The sequence below is a fragment of the Alternaria arborescens genome (genome assembly GCF_004154835.1).
Source record: "Alternaria arborescens strain FERA 675 chromosome Unknown contig_3, whole genome shotgun sequence".
NCBI classification, from domain to species: Eukaryota; Fungi; Ascomycota; class Dothideomycetes; order Pleosporales; family Pleosporaceae; genus Alternaria; species Alternaria arborescens.
In genome coordinates, this window is record NW_021167858.1 from 1,443,059 (window position 1) to 1,462,859 (window position 19,801).

Here is a 19,801-nt window from a genome sequence, read left to right on the forward strand (position 1 = left end):
GATAATTCTGATCCAGAAGTCACTCACATGCTTTTGCAAAGCTGACAGACAAGATCCTTCGTGATGAGTTTGGCTTTGGAGAACGGAAAGCTTTTTCGGCTGACCTAAAATGATATTCGGCTGACCCAAAAGATCAGATGAAAGCAACTAGGTACCCAAAAACATTACCCCTAGATCATGAGATAGAAGCGAAACGCCACCTAGAACCTGCAGGAATCTTCACCCCCTAAACAAAAGATCAGATGGAAGCTATCCTTCACTAAGAAAGATTATATAGAAGCAATCCTTTACTAAGAAAGATTAGATAGAAGCAATCCTTTACTAGGAGTTTGCCTAATTAGGTAACAATATTTAAAGGCGTTGATAGTTTAGGTTATTTTAACTGCCTCTGTGACCTTCTATCTTGTCTAATTTCCTTTCATCTCATCTGATCATTTTGGGTCAGACGAAAAAGCTTTCCTTTGAAGAGAACGTCTTGCAAGTTCTGAACCCGCACGCCAGACACTGTGTCGCTCCAATCTCGATAGAAAAGCATCTTATATACGCTGTCGAGGCCCTGAGAGAATATGGAGGTGAAATCTATCAAGCTAGGATAGGCACCGAGAACCACCGGCTCTTGAAGGTCTGATCACACGTCCGTCAATGTAGTATAGTTCTCGAATCCTTCACATGACATATGCGCAGGTCCTTCACGCAGTCGTTGTCGCTCTCACCTCGACGACTCACCATATCTAGACCTCGCTCTCACCTCCTGGTGTTGACAGCCTATCGAGCCTGGAAAGAGCGAGGTCTGGACCTTGCGCTTTCTCAGACTTCGTTCTTGCCCAGACTTCGTTCTTGCCCAGACTTCGTTCTTGCCCAGACTTCGCTCTTGCCCAGATCCTCATATGCGTTGAGGTGACCGTCTTCGTTATTTGCTCTTCGCTCATACCTCAATACCGCTACACCAAGTCGTTCTCTGCCAGCGGCATCCAGTTACTCTCTTCGGTCTTGCTCCAACACTGTTGCATAAGGTTGCTCTTTACCAGCCTTACCAAGCAGGCTCTTCACATCAACTTCACGTTGCGATCGAGTATTTCAGCCATCCGGAAACCACCAAGGACATTATGGACGCCGCCGAAGATATCATGGACGCCAACTCGGACAGCGACTCTCCAGCGAAAGACCTTAGAGTCAAGTGTACTGTTCGTAGCAAGAGCTATGCTACCAAAAAGATAATGCAAGATCATCGAAGCACTGAACATAGGGCTAATAAGCCCATACACACTTGCTCTGTCTGTGGTAGGGTCTGCAAGGATAAACATGGGTTGATGCGCCACGAAAAGACGCACAACCGTGCCCCAGAGCCAAAAGTTAAATGCTCAGTATGCGAGAGGACTTTCTCCTTAGTGGGCGCCCTCAAGAACCACAAGCTCACTCATCACACGGACATAACGATTACAGTCGACTGCCCAGTGTGTAAGAAGATCTTCCCCGGCGAAGGCGATGTGCTGCAGCATCGTCAGAAGGCACGTGTGCCAAACCTCGCCCTGACGGCCAACCCGCTCTACGAATATGTAGATTGCCACTTCACCTTTCTGAGCAGGGACAGAATGAACAACCATCCTCTTTTCCGTTCTCTTTCTCCAGCCAGCATCTCACCAGCCCAATTAGCAGCCCATCTCGGTAAGAAGAGGAAGGGCTCGTCAAATCCGCGACCCTCGCCCACCAGACATGCAAAATGCGAACTGATGACAGCGTCAACGGCATCGACGACGGCATTGACTACGATGAGGACAAACAGCTGTTCTTCATATACCTCAAACCGCAGCAAGTACTCGATAAAATCGTTCGCATTCTTCCCGTTCTATCGTCATCGTCCCCAGCAATTGCGCTGCTCATGGAATCCATTTTAAGAATATGTCAAATCAGCGCCACCTTTGCACGTACCAGCAACTCCGAAGTCACCTAACACCTGGTGGACAACAAACAATGCTATGATTCATTATGGCTGGAAGCAGTGGAAGATGAGCTCACAATAATGCTACTAGAGACCGCCAAGATTGGACTGGACATGGGGCGGGACTACCTCTTCAGGCCTATAGGTTCTCTGGAAGACCCTCTCGTGGTTCTTGGACGCATCGATATCGTGTTCTTCCACCCTGAAGGATATACGGGAGTACCACGCCACCAGACACCCAGAGGACGCATGCAGTCCGGGAACGTTTTCGTATACAGGAGAAAGAAACTAGGCTCATGAGTCTACCAACAGCTAGGAAGATGCTGCACGTAGATAGCAAGAAGGAAAGGTTGCGACGAGAACTGAGGCGTTCTTGTTTGATATAGTTAACCACCATCAGACTGTGTTCTAACAAGATCAGAGGCGACGGCTACAGAAGCACTCACTCTAGGGGCTAGCTTGATGATGGTCGTATACACAATAAATACAGAGGTGTTTCTGCTGTCTTAGTAGATCGTTGTGCACCTTTTTAATTAATTTTTTGAACTTGTTGCCTTTGTAGCTTCAGATGAAACAAGAAAAGAATTGTGTATTGAGCGTTGAAAACTTTATCACTAAAGTCTATGTTAGCCTTAGAAAGATCAACCTTAAAGGTATACGGAAAGTTCTCTATAACAGTTTAGACAGAAATCAATAGTGTATACTTCTAAGGTCTATTTAGTAGGGATGTAACTTTTCATTTGGTCGTAAGATGTTTGATGCCCCTAAAGGTCGTCTTCGCAGCTAGAAAGATGAAGACATAGTAAGATTGCAATGTCATGACGCTTGACGTAGTTACGCCTAGGTAATGCGTACATTGCGGGTATCACATCGCACCTTCTTCTTCGCGGACTACGGTGAGGTGAATTCTAGTGCACAAGATGGATATACGCATCACCCATTCACAAGTACTCTAGTATTTACAAAGCCACCTTCTGCCAATCTCTAACTGGAGCAGCCCCGCTAAATGCAACAAGACCAAAGAAACGCCTATCAGATGCAAAGTTACTCCCACCCTTCGTCGCAATATGCCAAAACCTTTTTCGAAAACCGTCCAGAAAAAAGTTTTCCCAGGCTAGCACCCGGGTCTAAAAAAGTCATTTGAACATGGACCACGGCAAGCTCCGGGTCCTCCTGAAAGGGGGTAATCGTTGAAGAAGCGAAAGGACATACGGTAACAAATGGAATCTTCGTGACGTAAATTAATGCAATACATAAAAGGAAAAGCCTCTCCTAATGCCTGAAGAGACATGAGAGGTTGAGTTTGGTATCAAATTGTGGCCATGAGAGAAGGGTATCTGGTGATCTTGAGAAGTTGTAAGCTTATTGTGATGTAAGCTGCTCATTCTCTTATCGAGAATGGATGGTAGGTTGAGGTGGAGGCGTAGATAGGAGCGCGATTCCGATGGTAATGAGAGCAATCAGGAGTCATAAGATGCTGCATGCATTGCCCGAGGACCTGTCAATGTATTGTCAGCTAGTGCCACGAAATCAAACACGTCGGATACATCTCTTGTGGTTAGACATGTAAGCTTCAGGCAGCTTATGCATGTCACTTTCGTCATAATGATCAGCGCACAAGGGATGAAGTACCTCTAGTTGCAGCGACCATGCTGCACGACAAAAGAATGATCACCGTTATGCTCGTGTCGCGTAAGAGGCATGCATGCGCCTGAGTTCTTGGGCCGGGATCCGATGTGGTGTAGATGCAGGATGTAAACAATAAAGAAGGTGAGTGCTTACCATCGTTGTCCGCGGATCCTTCCAATCCACGAGTACACAATCTTGAGGCGCTCGCGGACCCGTTCAGTCTGTAACAACACGTATTTTTCCTCTTCTACGATTGGTACTACAGATGCAAACCAATATGGGAAGATTGCGGGGTCCTCGGGTGGCTCGCCATAGACTTGGATGATCCGTTCGCGAAGCCAGGGCGCACTGGCTTCTCTCATTTCTCGTACAAATGCTGTGCAGCTATCAAGTAGCTGTTGCGTGGATAATGTCTCGATTGCGACTTCCGTAGGGAGTTGGGTTTGAGGATGGTCGCGGAAGAATGCTTCTGCGTAATCCCGTGCCATAGTGGTCTCACGCTGCTCCAGAATAGCTTCCTCAGCGAGAGAAACATCTTCAACACGCTCAATGCGGCTGACGTTGTACCCGTCAAGTAGGCCATGAGCCCTCACCTTGAATCGTCCTATACCACGTGTTTCAATGAAGCTACGCCCATCGCGTAGTAACTCGTAATTGACAATCTCAAGTAGTGTTCCATACTCCAGGAACGGAGTCGAGCCAAGATCGCCTTGGGGTGCGTGTGTGCGATTGTACATAACCATGCCGAATTGTCTGCTACCTTCGATGACGCGCCGCATCATCAATCGATAGCGAGGCTCAAAGACATGAAGGAATGTCGGCATAGAGGGCAGCGACAGTGTACAGATGAAGAGCGGAACGTTCAACACGTTGTCTCCCGCCTGCTCTTCCGCCTTGAGAGCATCAACACGAGCACTCACCAGATCCGGGCAAAGTCCATTCAACAAAGAGTTGAGTATGACGTTGCTAGATTGGTTCTGTAGTGAGGCAGGAACATGCAGGCCTCTTCGACAGAAAGGGCAAATGCTGCTGTGGTCCATAACGCGAGCGAGGCAACGACGGCAAAATGTATGACCACACGATGTTGTTGTTGGGTCCAGCATCAGGTTGTAACAGACAAGGCAGTCTAACTCCTTGTGGGTTACGTCGCGTAAGCGTTCCAGGAGCGTGATGTCAAGATGCTCGTAATTGTCCCCGCTTGCCGATAGTGACTGGTAGTGGACTTCGGAAGAGTACCGAAGTTTGCCCATTTCAGCCATGGTAAACGTGGACACGAGGCGTCCTCCATGCAGTTCCTCTTGATTTCCATGATAGCTAAGCTTTTCCTTCTCTTTCTCATCCAAAGGGGAATCTTCATGCTGGGGTACCTCGACGAGGAGTGTCGGAGTATTTTCCGCAGATGGCCTGTGCTCAATTATCTCAGCCTTTATGAGGTCCATCAACTTGGTCAACGTCACGTCGACAGAGCACTCAGCAGAAGCGTGCTCGGCCCCGCAGCCCATCAGGGGACACGAAATACCCATGAGGCGATCTGGTGTGTTTGGATATGATATGTTGGTACGAGGTTGTGGAGGAGGCAGACAGCCGCGACAGACGGTATGACCGCAAGGCAGGGTGACTGGGGCACTCAGAGGTTTCGAGCATCGTGGACACTGGACTAGACGGACCATCTGTCGGGTGTCACAGTGGGCGTCCAAGGCTACCGCCTCCGAAGCCTCTGCCGAGCGCTCATCGTCGCACATGAAGGCCTGTGCAGGAAACTGAGGCTCAAAGGAATGCTCAACGCTTTCTACGATGGAGCACCCTTTTGTCCGTTGACGATTCATGTAGATTCGCTATGTTGTACAATGGCTCCGGCAGCCATATACAGTCGCAGGCCCGTCGGTGGGGTCGGGTTGTGGGTTTGGTTGGTCGTGGAGTGGGTGTGTACTGCAGGTGTGTAGGGCAGGACAAGGAAGGAAGGCGGGAGTCGAGTCGGGCAGCGAGATTGTGTATGTCGAAGATAGTTAAACCTTCACAATAGGCAAGAATGTGCTAAAACGTCTTCACGGAACGCTCGATTCTTCCGGAAGCTGGGACGAGGGCGGATCAGCAACGCGCGTGCTGATGCAGGGACGGGTGACGACGGAGACTGCCGAAGAGGGATGATATTATCTTGGGCATACAAGGTCGGGATATATACAAGCACGCGGGGTGGCAACACAAGAGCTCGCGGAATGGCGAGAGGTGGTGGAGTCTAGGAGTAGAGCGCAGAGCGAACAAGGACCATGTTCAAGAGAGAACAACTTGAAGTGGTCATCCATGCTGGACGGATAGTTAAAGATCGGCGATGTTGCTGTGCGCCCCGTATCAGTCATGGGAGGCTGCCCTCGATTGCTGCGTCAGCTCTGGGGTACTCGGATCGAGAGAAAAGCCCGTCATCGGCTCGCCAGGCTAAGCCAATCCTGTGCCAGCTTGATATAAAAAATTGGCACGGTCCACCCGCAGACGACCTCCAACAGTAAAAGACGACTCAAACCTTGCTTGTTCCCACACCAGATGCGCCTCGAACCGGTATCCCGAGGACTGGGACGACTGCCGCGGTCCATTGATTGCGCCGCGTTTCCGGGGAGCAAAGGTCAGAGTGGTGATCATCGATTTCTGCTAATTCCAACATTCCCCAAGTCGAGCAGCAACACGTCTGCCAAGCCCATCTCTCTGTTCTTATCCGCATCGCAGCCGCGCGAGCCCCACGCACGAGTGTGTCGTGTCAACCTATCTGCTATGTGCTGTGAGACCTTAGTGTTCGGCGGTATACATGTACAAGAAGCGAGAGAATGAGGTCAAATCGTCATACATTGAGAATCAAAGCACTACGCAACCAATCAGAGCCCGGACCCGCTTGAACCCGCGTCTGACCCAGGGCTGCCAAACGTCAATCCCATGATTTCCCATGTGTACACACTTGCGCCGGAAACGACTAGCCGCTGCCGAACGAAGACCCTGTACATCCCCCTAAGGGTCCGATTGTCGTGACGACTTGCATTCGCATCTTATCCACCGCCGTACAGGGTGGGGCTTGTGTCTTGTGTCTCACTCATTCTGCAAGCCACAACGCCGCGCATTCGCGGCTCTGGAGACCGCGGCTCCAAAAAGCCACTTTTCATGCTTTGAGAATTTTTTTCAATTCAATATCACTTGATGCTCCTGTCCCTGGCTGCCGTGCCAGTTTCGCCAAACGTGACCGGATGTAGCACTAGACTAGTGGACATGCTTTCCCGGCAAGCCCCCCAAAGCGTACCAGGGAACTCCATATGCAAAAGGAAACTCTCCATGCACGCTTTCGTTCGGCTCCACCAACATAGAACATGACTATCGTACATTGACATCCCTGTACATAACGCTCCTCAACGCCCATTTCCGAAACTTCGGATTCGTTTTCGCGAACACCAGTTCACGATGTCCTGAGTGCACTGGTTGTCGCGGCCTGGTCTACGTCCGAGCCGACCTCTGACTCACTGTTCGATTCATCTTCCTGGTCATCTTCTTCCTCTAGCACAATCTGCTCGAGGACCCGTTTGTCAAACAGGTCTAGCATGAACCGGCATGCTGGGAGGCGGAAGTGATGTGCTTCTAGTATCTGCATTACCTTGTGGAAGATTGCAGGCTTACTAAACCCAGGTGCCTTCCTAGCTTTGATTCTAAGCCGCATGCATTAGCTCGTGACTTTCAGCTCTCGATTAGGGGACTACTTACGCCTGTAGGTCATTTGCTGCCTTCTTGGCAAGCACCGTATTACCCAGGTCAGTAGCAAGCTTCAAGATCCGCGCGTTTACTGGGTCTCTGTCGGTGACGGCAACCTTGATTTCGGCATTGGGATTCCAGCTCATGTCTTCTGCTTGGGCAACCCAGGGCGTCATCTATAATGTATTAGATCATTGACTGAGACGAAAAAGAAAAATTGGTACTGACCGCAAAGAGCTTGTTGAAGTTTAACGGTAGGCAAAATCCTAGTGCCTCACCAGAGTCGTTGACGACGCCGTCCCAACCATATTCCAGCAGAATTTCCTGACCATGGAGGCTTCGAGAGATCAGGCCCAACACGTAGAAGGCTGTACCTCTGAGCGACATGACTTCTGACTGCTCGGCAATCTGCACGACCCACTTGACCACGTCCGAATTCTCAAGGAACGGCGCACCTAGTTCCATCGAGCCGACGTTGCCAACCGCCCACAAGCAGCCTTTGACTTTGAGTATGATTTCGGGATCGTCGTTCTCCGATGCGAAGTCTCGAATGGTCGCTGCGAACTCGTCAAAATGGCCTTTCTGCTTGAGTAGCTTGCATCCTTCCTTGGTTCTTGTCAGCTCTCGGTAGAAGTGTGGTGGCACAAGACCGTAATCGGTTGGTTCGGGCGCGTCGTCGTAAGTCAACTGAGTCGACGGTTTTTCGGGTATGTCCGCAAGTGCGCGAGCCATCGAGGCCTCGATCAAGGCCACGTAAGTATCGTTCCTTCCCAAGAACCAGTCGTCCATCTCCCTCGTGATGTAATCCAATCCGTCCAGATAGTGGTAGCCTACCGAAGTTGAGAGGAACCGAAGTAAGAGTGGAGCACCAATCTCTCCCAAATGATCCAAAGCCGGACGGCATTTCACCACAAACTCCAGCGACTCTTTCTGATTGCAAGCCTCTTCTAATATCTTGATTGCGACCTCACAGACTTCCACGTCTGGATCGTAAAGCTGCGTTACAAGCAACCTGATGGCCCATTCCGCTACACTTGTAGAGCTGCTCGCCCCCATGGGCTTTGTTGCATATTTGCGCAACAACCTAGTTGCGAATATTCTAATCTCCTTGGAGCATGATGTCATTGCTTTGGAGATGATGAGGCGTAAATGACCGTCTAAGGTGTAGTCCATGTTACTCAGAAGAGTCCGGATCAAATCGTCGCGATCATTGAGCTCGACGATATGGTAGAACATGTTGATCACTCTCCATCTTTCCAAAATATGGATACCCCGGGCGTCTTTAGTTAGAGCACCCAAGAGCGCAAAGTAGCCACCAGTAAGCGTCTCATTCATACGGTCCGTCTGGAATATGGGTGATTCAGAGGTCAGACCGCTCATTCGGTCGAAATGCGATAAGCACTCGGCAAGCTGACGGATAAATTTACTCTCGGCCAAGTATTTGACACCTTCGGGGTTTTGTAGAAGGCTCTGCATCAAGGCGCACCCGGCTCGTACGTATCGTTGGTTTGGTTTGGTGTTTTTGATCTCGGAGAAACGATACTTAAATGGTCGATAGAAACCTAAGACGCGATGTATGAACTTGGTTACTTTGATAGCCTCGTCTAGGCGTTTAGGATTGAGTAGTGGACCTTCGATGATATTCAAAATGAGATCCCACTTCCATTTTGTGAACGTGACCGTGTTCAGTACTTGAGTCTCGACCATCAAATTGCGAAATTGAGCCTCATCCACCTGCATAGCGGCTTGCAACTTTGCCGCATGGTCACTTTGTCTGGTTGTCGAGGTACTGTCAGACATCGCAGTACTTTTAGGATTGTACAAAGATGTAGGTCCGGATCGATATAGAGTTCTGTTGATGCTGTCCACTTGATATATGGTACCAATCGCGACAAAGCGGTCTTCGGAGTCGAACCGCGCTGCTGAATGAAGAAGCTGTGGGAGTACCTGAAGTTGCGCGCTCCATGATGGGGGCAGCAACTCGTTCGCCATCTTCAAAACTTCGCCAATCAGCAATGTCGTCTTACGCTTTAATGGCAATGTCAAAGAATCTTCTTCAGCTTGTAGTAGTGCTGGCATCAACCCAGCGTGCAGAAATGCCGCCAAAACTACGGAAACGTAATGGTCTAGTAGACTCCACTTGGTGGTATCATCCTCAGCGCTGTTGGAAGCTGAAGCATCTTTGATCTGCTGATTCTTCAGATTTGTGACGCGACCATACGTAGTCAATCGTCGTCCAGCAAGGAAAGACGAAGACCAAGAGGGAGGTTTGATCCTGAGGAGGTCAAATAGTAGTTCCAAGATGATGTTCCGAACATGGGGAGTGGGGATTTGTAAGGACCAAAGCAGGGATCGGAGGGGAAGAAAGTCGTTCATAGATAGTGTGAGCAGTCCAGGCCAGCTGCGGAGCAAGGATGCAATGACCTTGGCATTAACCTTCAACTTCTCTTCGTGCAAATGCCCATGAGTTGTGTTTGCATCGGTGAACATGGCAAAGGGCGCTTCCAATTCGCGCCCAGATCGTAGAAAGCGACGTCTCCTAGGGGTGTCCAGCAGGTAGAGAAACGAAGTACCAACACTCTCAGCGGCGTGGTAGCTTCCTTCTCCCAGAGCATCAGCCAGAGCGCCCATGCCTCCGGCTGCCACGAGGAGAGATGGCTTTCGGACAAGGATTTCGGCTAGAGTCAGCGTTGCAATGTTCCTCAGTCGATCTTCTGCATGCTCAGCCACTGCGACGATGATACGAACCACGGCGCGAGCGATTTCCTCAACACCTCCTTTGACATCAAGGAACGCACGGACAAACTTCAGTGCTTGCTCGCGCTCCACACTAGCTTTAGACTCTTTTACTAATGACAGAATAACAAGATGATCTGTGTGAAGAGCGCGTACAATTCGGAGAGACTTGCGATCAGTGAAGGAATAGCGCATAACTCGATACGCCGCTGCAACAACTTCACGGCTATCGCTCAGAAGCATCGTTTGCATTCGTAATCCGAATATTGACCAGGCCAGGTCGTACTTCAGCGTAGGATGTCGCTTGAATAGGAGGACCAGAGAGTTGGCTCTCTCTACATAGTATTCCGGCTGCATGCCCTGAATTTCCAGAGCCTGCAATATCTCAGCCAGAACAAATGTTGGCGACTCGGTCTCTTCCTCTTCTCCTACTTCTTTCTGGACGATGTGCCGCGACGGCGAGCGCGAGAGGTTCCGACGAAACAGATATGAGAGTCTGCTTTGTGGGTCCGCTGGTGGTGATTTGACTTCTTTTGCTCTCTGCTTCTCCGCAGCCAAGCCCGACTGCAACTGGGCTAGTTTTCTGTTGGATATGTTAAGCTGCTCCTCGACCTGTAACCGCTGGTTCTTGCTGTCTTTTGCGTTCTTGGCGTTCAATGCCTCGAGCAGGTTCTCGGACCCAATCTTGATCTTGGTCTCCTTCTCAATCTGGTCCTGTAGCTCTGCCTGCCTCTGCTCAGTGGTTGTGCCGTCATTGTCGCCGACGGTGATTGCATGCATGTCGAATTCGGGGCGTATTCGACCGTCTTGCGACGTCGAGGGCCGCATCAGAGCGGTATTGAAGCTGCCAGGACCTGTGTTGGCAGTTGCATACGAGGCATACGAGGCCTGGCCGCCCCGCGAGCTGGCCATGCCGACCGACGACGCTGAGCGGCCATCTCTACTCGTCGTGGGCGCAAGGAGAGAGCTCTGGTCGGCGGCGTCGGCCTGTGTGTTTACGGAGCGAGCTGATGGCGTCATGAGCGCGCCTTAACCGTGTTCCCGCCAACCGCATCGCATATCTGTCTTTCGACGGTGCCCTCTTGCCTCATGAGCAACTCGCGGGCACAGGTGGAGTCGTCCTCGTTGCGGTGCCTGGCCAAAAGCGGAAGTGTGGCTAAGGTTCGGGGAAGGAGCGGCTGTGGCAGGGGCTAGAGAGTGTGGAGCTGGTGTAATGACAGTGTGAGTGAATGTTGCATGGCGCGCTGCAATGCCCATCTCGAGTTGCGGGCAGCGGCTGCTGCACAAGGGACGTGCACATTTCCCTACCCTCCTACCCTGGTAGCAGAGCTCGCGTCTCTCCATCTGCACGTACCGGTACGGCTTTGCACCTCACCACATCATGGCCTGACACAGCGCCGAACTCCATGTGCCGACAGTTCAGGACCCATAATCCCATTGTGCCTACTACAGATTCAGGCGGGGAGCTGTTCTGATGCTGTCACGTGCACGCCTTACGCCGCTGTCCAGGGCCTCTTCCCTCGACCGGAGCTCGCCGATGGCCATGTCAACGAATCGAAACGCGTTCTCGCCGCCTCTTTGCCGGCGGTCCATAGCTTGCTCGTGCCTCAATCGCAAACCGCTCCTATACAGTTCGGTGTCCTCCGCGTGCCGTCCATCAGATAAGGCGCCGTTTCATAAGTATATCTAGCTTTGATCGCCCTTTTTGATAACTTCGTCTACTTACCCTCTGCTTCCCATTGACCACCTAACTACCTACATCTTCAGCCCTTATCTCAAGTACATTAGGCTATTGTTGCAATCTCAACAGCGTCGTTCGCCATGTCTCAACTTAGTTACGCCCGCTATGGCAAGGACAATGTCCGCCTCTACAAGGTCGATAAGGATCCCAACACCGGCATCCACAAGGTTGTTGAGCAAACAGTCTGCGTTCTACTCGAGGGAGATATTGAGACTTCGTACGCCTTCGCGCCGCGGTATTAGCATGACATATATTGACAATTTCTAGCTACACTAAAGCAGACAACTCTGTGGTAGTTGCGACCGATACGCAAAAGCAAACAACATACATCCTCGCCAAGCAAAACCCCATCGACCCGCCCGAGCAATTTGCTGCCATCATTGGCGACCACTTTGTCAAGACCTACCCTCATATTCACGCCGCCCACGTCAAGATCGTTCAGCACCGATGGACGCGCATGACTATCGACGGAAAAGCACACCCACACTCCTTCTTCCGTGACGGTGAAGAGACCCGCGTAGTCGAGTCAGTAACTCGCGAGAATGAGGGTGTCTCTATCCGATCCAAGATTGAGAAGCTCCTTGTGCTGAAGAGCACAGGATCAGCATTCCATGGCTTCCACCGCGATGAGTACACGCGCCTGCCTGAGACATGGGACCGTATTTTGAGCACAGAGATTGAGGCTGGCTGGCAATGGAAGTTGTTCAAGAACCTAGATGAGGCCAAGGCCGTGGACTTCAACGCTGCATGGAAGGCGGCCAGGGACATTACCCTCAAGGTCTTTGCCGAGGATGACAGCGCCAGTGTACAGGCGACTATGTACAAAATGTGTGACCTGATCTTAGCCGCTGTTCCCCAGGTCGAGGCTGTGGACTATGCGCTGCCCAACAAGCACTACTTCGAAGTTGGTAAGTTGCGTCAAGTTTGATCTCTCACATCAGATTACTAACACAATGGCAGACCTCTCATGGCACAAGGGCATCAAGAACACCGGCAAGGATGCTACTGTCTTCGCTCCTCAATCAGACCCCAACGGCCTCATTCAGTGCACCGTCACCCGCAAGAGCACCAAGTCGAAGCTGTAGATACAGCAGCACGTTCCCGTTACACTTTGGTTTCTTGTACATTTCTTTCGGTTATCCAGTGACTTTCAAGGGGAAGATTGTCGAGCGAGAGTAGAATATTATACCACATTTTCCTTTTATACAGGGGGGGCGAGTGAGAGTAGAACACCTATCATGCGAGTAGAAGCAATTCAACTTTTGGCTCGCTATCTTCCTTTACACCCTATGCATGTGACGTGAAGATGCATGATCAATCTATCTGGTAAACCCTAAATGCATTAAACATAACTCATCTCATGCCTACTCACAGTTCGACGAACCATGGAATCGTTTAAGATTGCCAACAGCAAGATGTGGAATAATAAACCAAGTTCACGAAGCAACCAAACCAAAACTTGGCTCAAGCCCTGCAATTTAGATTTACATGTCTTATACAAACTCGATTCTTGGTATATCTTCTCTTCCTCTTTGTGCCCACCCCCTCGTCATGATACTGGCGCCTCGGGAGCCTGTGTTTTCGCTTCCGCGAATGTCTTCTTAACATCTCCATGCTCCGTTATGCTCTGCCCACCACCATTCCCCACTTGCAGAATGTTCTCTTTGTAAGGATGCGCTCTTCCCTCAAAGGTCTTCAACCTCGCCAGCCTATCCTTCCGTAACCTGTTCTTGGGCAACATGCCGCTAACGGCCTTTCTCAACACTTCTCCACCTCCCCACTTGGCCATCATCCTGTCCATGGAGAGTTCTTTGAGGGAGCCGGGGCGGGTCGTGTGCGTGCGGTAGAGTTTCTGGAAGCGCTTCTTGCCGGTGGTGTGTAACTGAGAACAGTTCGTAGCCACGACGTAGTCACCACAGTCGGTAGAGGGGTCGAAGATGGGCTTGTGCTTTCCCATAAGGGTCAGAGCTATGGCAGAGGCGACGCGGCCAAGCGCGCGTGGGTCGGAACCGATGTCGAGGTGGTGCCATGAGCGAGCGTATGCCAGGCGGGTCTATGCAACGATTTTAGCTTTGGAAGTAGAGAGAGAGAGAGAGATAGTAGAACATGACACCAGAGAGATAGTGGCAGCGATCATAGAGATATTGGGGTGCGGAGGTCCGATGGAATACACACCTTTCCAATCACTTGCGACATGTCGGGCTGCGAAGTCAATGCCCTGAAGGCAGACCCTAGTTAAGCTATGAGAAGGTATGGAGTCTGAAATTCCCCGACAACGAGGGAGGCGAAGCTGCAAGCGCTATTGGTGGACTGGTCGCAGTGCAGTGAAGGTTGATGCCAAGCCCGCTGTCCAACATTTCCAACCTCACGTGATTGATCGATAAGATAAGCTCCGATGCCAGATCCGTCCGTGGATGTTCGGCGGGGATTCGGGCCTGGATTTCAAAGCGACAGACGGCAAAGTCGCATGCCAACGACTTGATCTTTCTACCAATAGCACAAAGCTTTAAGCAGGATTACAGCTAACTTTACACCTTTCAAGATGACTGTTCCGTCGTTTGAAACCATCTTCGCGGTGCCGATGACCTGCCAGTCATGCATCAACGACATTGAAGGTTCTCTGCAGCAGTTGGGTGGTACGAGCGATCCCCACGCACGTCATTCAGCTTCTAACAAGATAGGTATCAACAAAGTCACTGCCAACCTCAAAGATCAACTGGTATCTATCGAGGGTACAGCAGCACCATCGGCAATCGTTGAAGCTATTCAAGCTACTGGTCGTGATGCAATTCTAAGAGGATCTGGAAGATCAGACAGTATGCTCCATCTGAATGTAGGAGTTTGGATGTGTTATGATTCTAACATGAGAGTAGGCGCCGCAGTTTGCATTCTAGAATCGCATGCACCGCATGTAGAGAACAAGGTTCGAGGGCTTGTGCGCATGGTGGAAGTGGCTCCAAGTATGACCATCATTGACCTGAGTATACGAGGATTGTCGCCTGGAACATACCATGCAACTATCCGCGAATCTGGCAACATATCCGACGGACCTGAATCTACCGGCGCCATCTGGGAACATCACAAAGCCAAACAGGAGGGCAAGCCGTGTCGAGGCGTCTTTGGAACCGTTCAGGTAGGGAAGGGTGGAGTCGGATCTGTGTTCCTGGACAAGCCCATCCACATCTGGGAGATGATCGGACGCAGCATCGTAGTTGCAAAGGAGCAAGACGGCAAGGTATGCGAAACCTGCCAATTGATCCGAGATCTGATCTGACCTTGGACAGTTTGATAAGAACGACCCGGATACGCTAGTGGGTGTCATTGCACGTAGCGCTGGTGTTTGGGACAGTGAGTGCTCTTGGTACCCCACGTGTTCTGCTTCTGGCGGCTCGTGTGTTCTAGATGGGTGTATGCTAATGGCTGTTCAGACGACAAGACGGTATGTTCGTGTTCCGGAAAGACGGTCTGGCAGGAGAGAGAGGAGCAGCGCGACCGTGGGATGCTATGAGCTCAAGACAGACCAAGATAGACCAAGAAGTCCACAAGTGCCGTCGAAATGCCGTGTTGGTTTGGTGAGGAGAGATAATGCATGCACCTTGAAATCTAGGCCGAAACTAGGACTGCGCGAACACGGACTTTGCGAGGCCTGGCATAGTCATGCGTTCATGCCTGAGAAAAGCGCGGCGATGGGGTGAGTGGCTGCGCGGACGAATCGTCACGTGGCTGTCTCAGTCGGAGCTTTTTCATGTTACAGACCTCAAACGCCATCACTCGATGATCGTAAGGGGGCCAGCAGTCGGATATTCGCTGCTGGCAGTCGGCGTCACCAAGCCAGGCTCCGGTCCTTTCGGAAGCACTGGAGAGGATGGTTAGGCTCTCAGGGCATCGAGAGGCGGTGGTGTCATGCTGCAATGGGCTGGGTTGCGGCGTCTTGGACTGGCGCGTAGCGCTGTGGCTCTCGGGCTTCACGGTGCAGGGGTCCAATCAGCGTGGCGGTCGCCGTGTCGGCCAAGGCTTGTCTCTCAAACGCGCTGGACCTCAGATTTGGTCTCCCCACCAGTAGCCCTCCTGCAACCGCCCGCCAAATTCCCACCGTGTCCCTGTCTCTTCCGAGTGCCGCCCTCGAAACCTCCTTCCCTCTCTCGAACGGCTTCCCAACTGTGCCTTAATTCCCACACCTGTACGATCGTTTACTTCCCCGCGCAACACACCAGGTACTTGTGTACCTCGACGACCATAATAGCCAGCACCCACCGCCTCTACCGCACCATAATTCACCACGTCGCGCACACCCACAAGCCCCGGCGGCTACTCTATAATCTGGCGGAATTGAGACGAGCACTTTGGGCAGTTTGCGTTTGACAAGGAACGCGACCCCTCGTCCCACGGTGGAGTGCTAGGAGAGGCCGTAGATTGAGGCTTGACGACACCATACTGCCGGGTAACAAGTGAAGATCACTCGTCATGTCTCTGAAGCAGGTGCGTTCCTTCTTCCTGCGTCTGTTTGTTCCTTCCGAGTCCAATTGCTGATAGGCGGGGTAGGAAATCGAAACCTGGGTGGCAGCCCTCGCCAGCTACGACAACAACGAGTTTGACGTCGCATTGAAGGTCTTTGACCAGATCTCCGACACGTCCAAGATTCTGTTCAACTGCGGCGTAATCCACGCCACTCTCGGCGAGCATGAGAAGGCGGTGAGTCAAGGATAATGGCTCCAATGCCACGAGCACGTGCTGATAGCTCTACAGGTAGATTGTTACCAGCGCGCTGTGCGTCTGGACCAATACCTCGCCGTCGCATACTTCCAACAGGGCGTCTCAAACTTCCTCATGGGCGATTTTGAGGAAGCCCTCGCCAACTTCAACGATACCCTCCTCTACTTGCGCGGAAACAACAACATTGACTACGAGCAATTGGGCCTGAAATTCAAGCTATACTCCTGCGAAGTGCTTTTCAACCGCGGTCTCTGCTACATCTACCTCCAGCAAAGAGACGCAGGTCTACAGGATCTGTCCTTCGCAGCCAAAGAGAAGGTGGTGCCTGACCACGATGTCATTGACGAGGCCATTCGCGAGGAAGCTGAGGGCTACACCGTCTTCTCCATCCCCGTCGGTATCGTCTACCGTCCCAACGAAGCGAAGGTAAAGAACTTGAAGACAAAAGACTATCTCGGAAAGGCCCGTCTTGTCGCTGCGTCAGACCGGGCTAATGCCTTCACTGGCTTCGCCGGTGCCGAGATCAAGAAGGGAGGACAAGCTGCAAAAGACGATAGGACTGAAGACAAGATCTCCTACGCCGCGACCAACCTAGTCAAACCAGAGCTTCAGAGCAGAGCCCGCCAGCAGTCAGAGCCGCCGATGAACCGTAATATGTTTCCACCTACACCGCCACCAGAGGCAGACAGGAGGTCTGGTGACAGGCGATCTGGTGGAGAGCGAAGACCTGCTGCCGATGCCCCGATGAGCCGCGCACAGTCCGTACGAGGTGGCGGTCCTAAGCCCCAGCCTCTGAACCTCGGACGAGCTGCTTTCGACCAGCAAAGCAGCAACGAGCCCCCTCGCCGTCAGCCAACGCAGCGCTCCGCCTCTGAGCGACCACCACCAAGCCGCTCAGAGTCAACACGAGACCGAGCACAACGCGATCCGCGAGACCAACGGGACCAACGGGACCAGCGAGACCAGCGAGACCAGCGAGATCGTGACTACAGGCCACGACGTCGTGGGTCTGACGATGATATCATCGACGACTACTATGACAACGACTCATACCCGCCTTCCCGTTCCAGTCGTGGCGCATATACTCGCTCAAAACAGAGCAGGCGGCCAGCTTACATCGAGGAAGAGGACGAGGACGACTACGACGGTAGTGATCTTGATGATGCTGAGTTTGAGATGATGTCCCGCTCGAAATCTAGGAGACGATCACCCGCTCGCTCCACCAGATCGGGTGGTAGCAACCGCGGTGCAGGTAGTAAGATCAGAGTCAAGGTTCACTCTAGTGACACGCGTTATGTTTTCATCAACTCGGATCAACTGATTACCGAGTTCTGGCAACAGATTCGCGAGAAGTTTGGTGTGCGAAATAAATTCAAGGTGGAGTTTAAAGATGATGGCGACATGATCACCATGGCCGACCAAGATGATCTTGACATGGCCATTCAGACGGCCAAGAGCGTTGCTAGAAAGGAAGGCAGCGATATGGCGAAGATGGAGGTAAGTTTCGTAAGACAAACAGCTTTAAGACCATACACTGACTATTTTACCAGGTTTGGGTTAGAGAAGTATAGACTAGAGATACCCCAGCATCACGCATATTTACGAACGACATAACATTTCCTTATTACCTCTTCGGACGCCTATCAGTTGCTCCGGCGTCTTTGATTTGATAGCGCCCAATTTTGCTGTAATTGTAGCGAGCATAATTGCTGGTTTTTGTGGGCATGCACAAACCCTTGTACACTCTCTTTCACAGCCGGACTGTTGATCCGCTATTCAGAGTCGGCTTTGCATGTACAGATAGCGTAATCGAATCTTATGAATGAATAGCTACCACAAATAGTTGTTTTCTTAGCTATGTGATGTTCCTTGAACCATGTGCATTATCAGTATGCAGAGTACCTGCAGTAGATAATCGCATACAGTAAGGCCTTCTGCATGCGCCACCGGCGCGTCGAAGTACCAACAACCAGGTTCGCAGACTAACAATTGAGTTACTCTGCTGCGCCGCATGCTAATTGATTCTTGACGCCACCGTGCCGTATGAAAGCAATATGCCGAGCACGAATCAACGTTGCTATTGGACTTTACAAACTGCTCCAAAACCAACACAGGCTGCTTTGTTCAACTGACTGGCGCTTAGAATGCCAACAGACAACTTCCGAGCGCCAAGGCACACTTTACGATATCCAAACGATACCATCCGCCAACAGCTCGATCAGGACGTATCTGAACACGCTACGCGTATACTTCTCATACGCCAGTTACGCGCCCGATAGGGATTCGCCGGAGCAACCCGGACGGTTGATCTCAGATCCGCTTGCCCAGCTTTTGCCTCGTGGAAAAAGAAATGCTCCCCCAAGAGCTCACACCATGCTCGCACCAGCCCGCAGGAGTTCCGACTCGACACTCGACGCGCGCCATAGCTGACACGAACGATGGTGGTAAATGAAGCTGAACAAACCAAGGAGGCGACGTGAAACTGTGGTCAAGCTCAGACTATGTCTCGGAGAAGGGAAAAAGAAGAAGAAGAAGAAACTCATAGGGCGACTTGATCCGTAATGTCTATAGCTAAGCATTTCTGTGACAGCAAGACAGTGCTTGGTGTGTTCCAGCCATGTGGGTTACAGAACCGTCATACGCGTCGATACAGGTGAGGCGCATGGTGTTTCAGATTACCATATGTCCTGGGATGACGTCGAGAGGGGTATGAAATGAGACTAGTCATGAAAAAATCTAGTTGAGATTGCTTCGGAGGAAAAAAATCGGAATTGTTGTACATTTCGTTGCAAGATCGTCGAATGACCCCGGTTGTAGGTCGCATTTTGACCCTGCTTTCACACCATTGAGTATGCTATCCGTGCCTGAACGCCCTTCTCAATGCTCTTCCCAAGATGAAATTTCCTTCTTTGTACATGGCGTCAAGGTTCGTCCATTGCCCTGCGATGGCTGCTCGCATTTGCCGCCTCGCTGTCACAGCGCCGGCGCATTGTCCCTTTGTGATGGATTTGGGTTTACGCGGGGAGTAGGATTTCGGCCCAGCTGCTGTGCAAGAATGTTACACCGATCTGTACACCGTCGTCAGCGCTCATCTTTTGTCAATTCTCCATCTTGTAAATCGTGTTCTATCGCCCCTCCGATATCTGCCATCGCATAGAGTATCTTACAGCAAACAGCCCCGCAGCAGTAACAATACTCCTGTTGTCCTTGCTTGTAAAGGCCGAAATAGTGCTAGACGCGAAGCTGGGCTCGTTAAGAGTACGGCCCTTGCCTGCCATTTGCTTGGGTGGCATTGTTGCGGAGTGAGCGTGAAGCTGCGG

The 19,801-nt window shown here is 51.3% G+C and overlaps 8 protein-coding genes across 8 annotated transcripts; 4 read left to right on the top strand and 4 right to left on the bottom strand.

Annotated features, from left to right (window-relative positions):
• Positions 1-1,720: 1,720 nt before the first annotated feature.
• Positions 1,721-1,951, top strand: AA0111_g1996 (hypothetical protein; the record flags this gene model as incomplete). The annotated part of the gene is made up of 1 exon (XM_028647717.1): positions 1,721-1,951. One exon carries the CDS (start codon positions 1,721-1,723, stop codon positions 1,949-1,951), a length of 231 nt encoding a protein of 76 aa, XP_028510805.1.
• Positions 1,952-3,717: 1,766 nt separating this feature from the next.
• On the bottom strand, positions 3,718-5,070 carry AA0111_g1997 (hypothetical protein; the record flags this gene model as incomplete). The annotated part of the gene is made up of 1 exon (XM_028647718.1): positions 3,718-5,070. The coding sequence occupies one exon, from the start codon at positions 5,068-5,070 to the stop codon at positions 3,718-3,720; it is 1,353 nt and encodes a 450-aa protein (XP_028510804.1).
• Positions 5,071-7,001: 1,931 nt separating this feature from the next.
• On the bottom strand, positions 7,002-11,047 carry AA0111_g1998 (Target of rapamycin complex 2 subunit ste20; the record flags this gene model as incomplete). Its single annotated transcript, XM_028647719.1, has 3 exons — positions 7,002-7,248; positions 7,304-7,467; positions 7,520-11,047. The coding sequence occupies 3 exons, from the start codon at positions 11,045-11,047 to the stop codon at positions 7,002-7,004; spliced, it is 3,939 nt and encodes a 1,312-aa protein (XP_028510813.1).
• An 801-nt stretch (positions 11,048-11,848) lies between these two features.
• On the top strand, positions 11,849-12,853 carry AA0111_g1999 (Uricase; the record flags this gene model as incomplete). The annotated part of the gene is made up of 3 exons (XM_028647720.1): positions 11,849-11,985; positions 12,036-12,676; positions 12,729-12,853. 3 exons carry the CDS (start codon positions 11,849-11,851, stop codon positions 12,851-12,853), a joined length of 903 nt encoding a protein of 300 aa, XP_028510812.1.
• A 464-nt stretch (positions 12,854-13,317) lies between these two features.
• AA0111_g2000 (hypothetical protein) lies at positions 13,318-13,964 on the bottom strand (the record flags this gene model as incomplete). Its single annotated transcript, XM_028647724.1, has 2 exons — positions 13,318-13,821; positions 13,944-13,964. The coding sequence occupies 2 exons, from the start codon at positions 13,962-13,964 to the stop codon at positions 13,318-13,320; spliced, it is 525 nt and encodes a 174-aa protein (XP_028510614.1).
• Positions 13,965-14,310: 346 nt separating this feature from the next.
• On the top strand, positions 14,311-15,276 carry AA0111_g2001 (hypothetical protein; the record flags this gene model as incomplete). Its single annotated transcript, XM_028647725.1, has 5 exons — positions 14,311-14,404; positions 14,450-14,584; positions 14,642-15,003; positions 15,053-15,116; positions 15,197-15,276. 5 exons carry the CDS (start codon positions 14,311-14,313, stop codon positions 15,274-15,276), a joined length of 735 nt encoding a protein of 244 aa, XP_028510615.1.
• Positions 15,277-16,232: 956 nt separating this feature from the next.
• On the top strand, positions 16,233-18,052 carry AA0111_g2002 (hypothetical protein; the record flags this gene model as incomplete). Its single annotated transcript, XM_028647726.1, has 4 exons — positions 16,233-16,247; positions 16,311-16,460; positions 16,515-17,978; positions 18,032-18,052. The coding sequence occupies 4 exons, from the start codon at positions 16,233-16,235 to the stop codon at positions 18,050-18,052; spliced, it is 1,650 nt and encodes a 549-aa protein (XP_028510616.1).
• A 1,443-nt stretch (positions 18,053-19,495) lies between these two features.
• On the bottom strand, positions 19,496-19,774 carry AA0111_g2003 (hypothetical protein; the record flags this gene model as incomplete). Its single annotated transcript, XM_028647727.1, has 2 exons — positions 19,496-19,549; positions 19,649-19,774. 2 exons carry the CDS (start codon positions 19,772-19,774, stop codon positions 19,496-19,498), a joined length of 180 nt encoding a protein of 59 aa, XP_028510617.1.
• Positions 19,775-19,801: the final 27 nt, after the last annotated feature.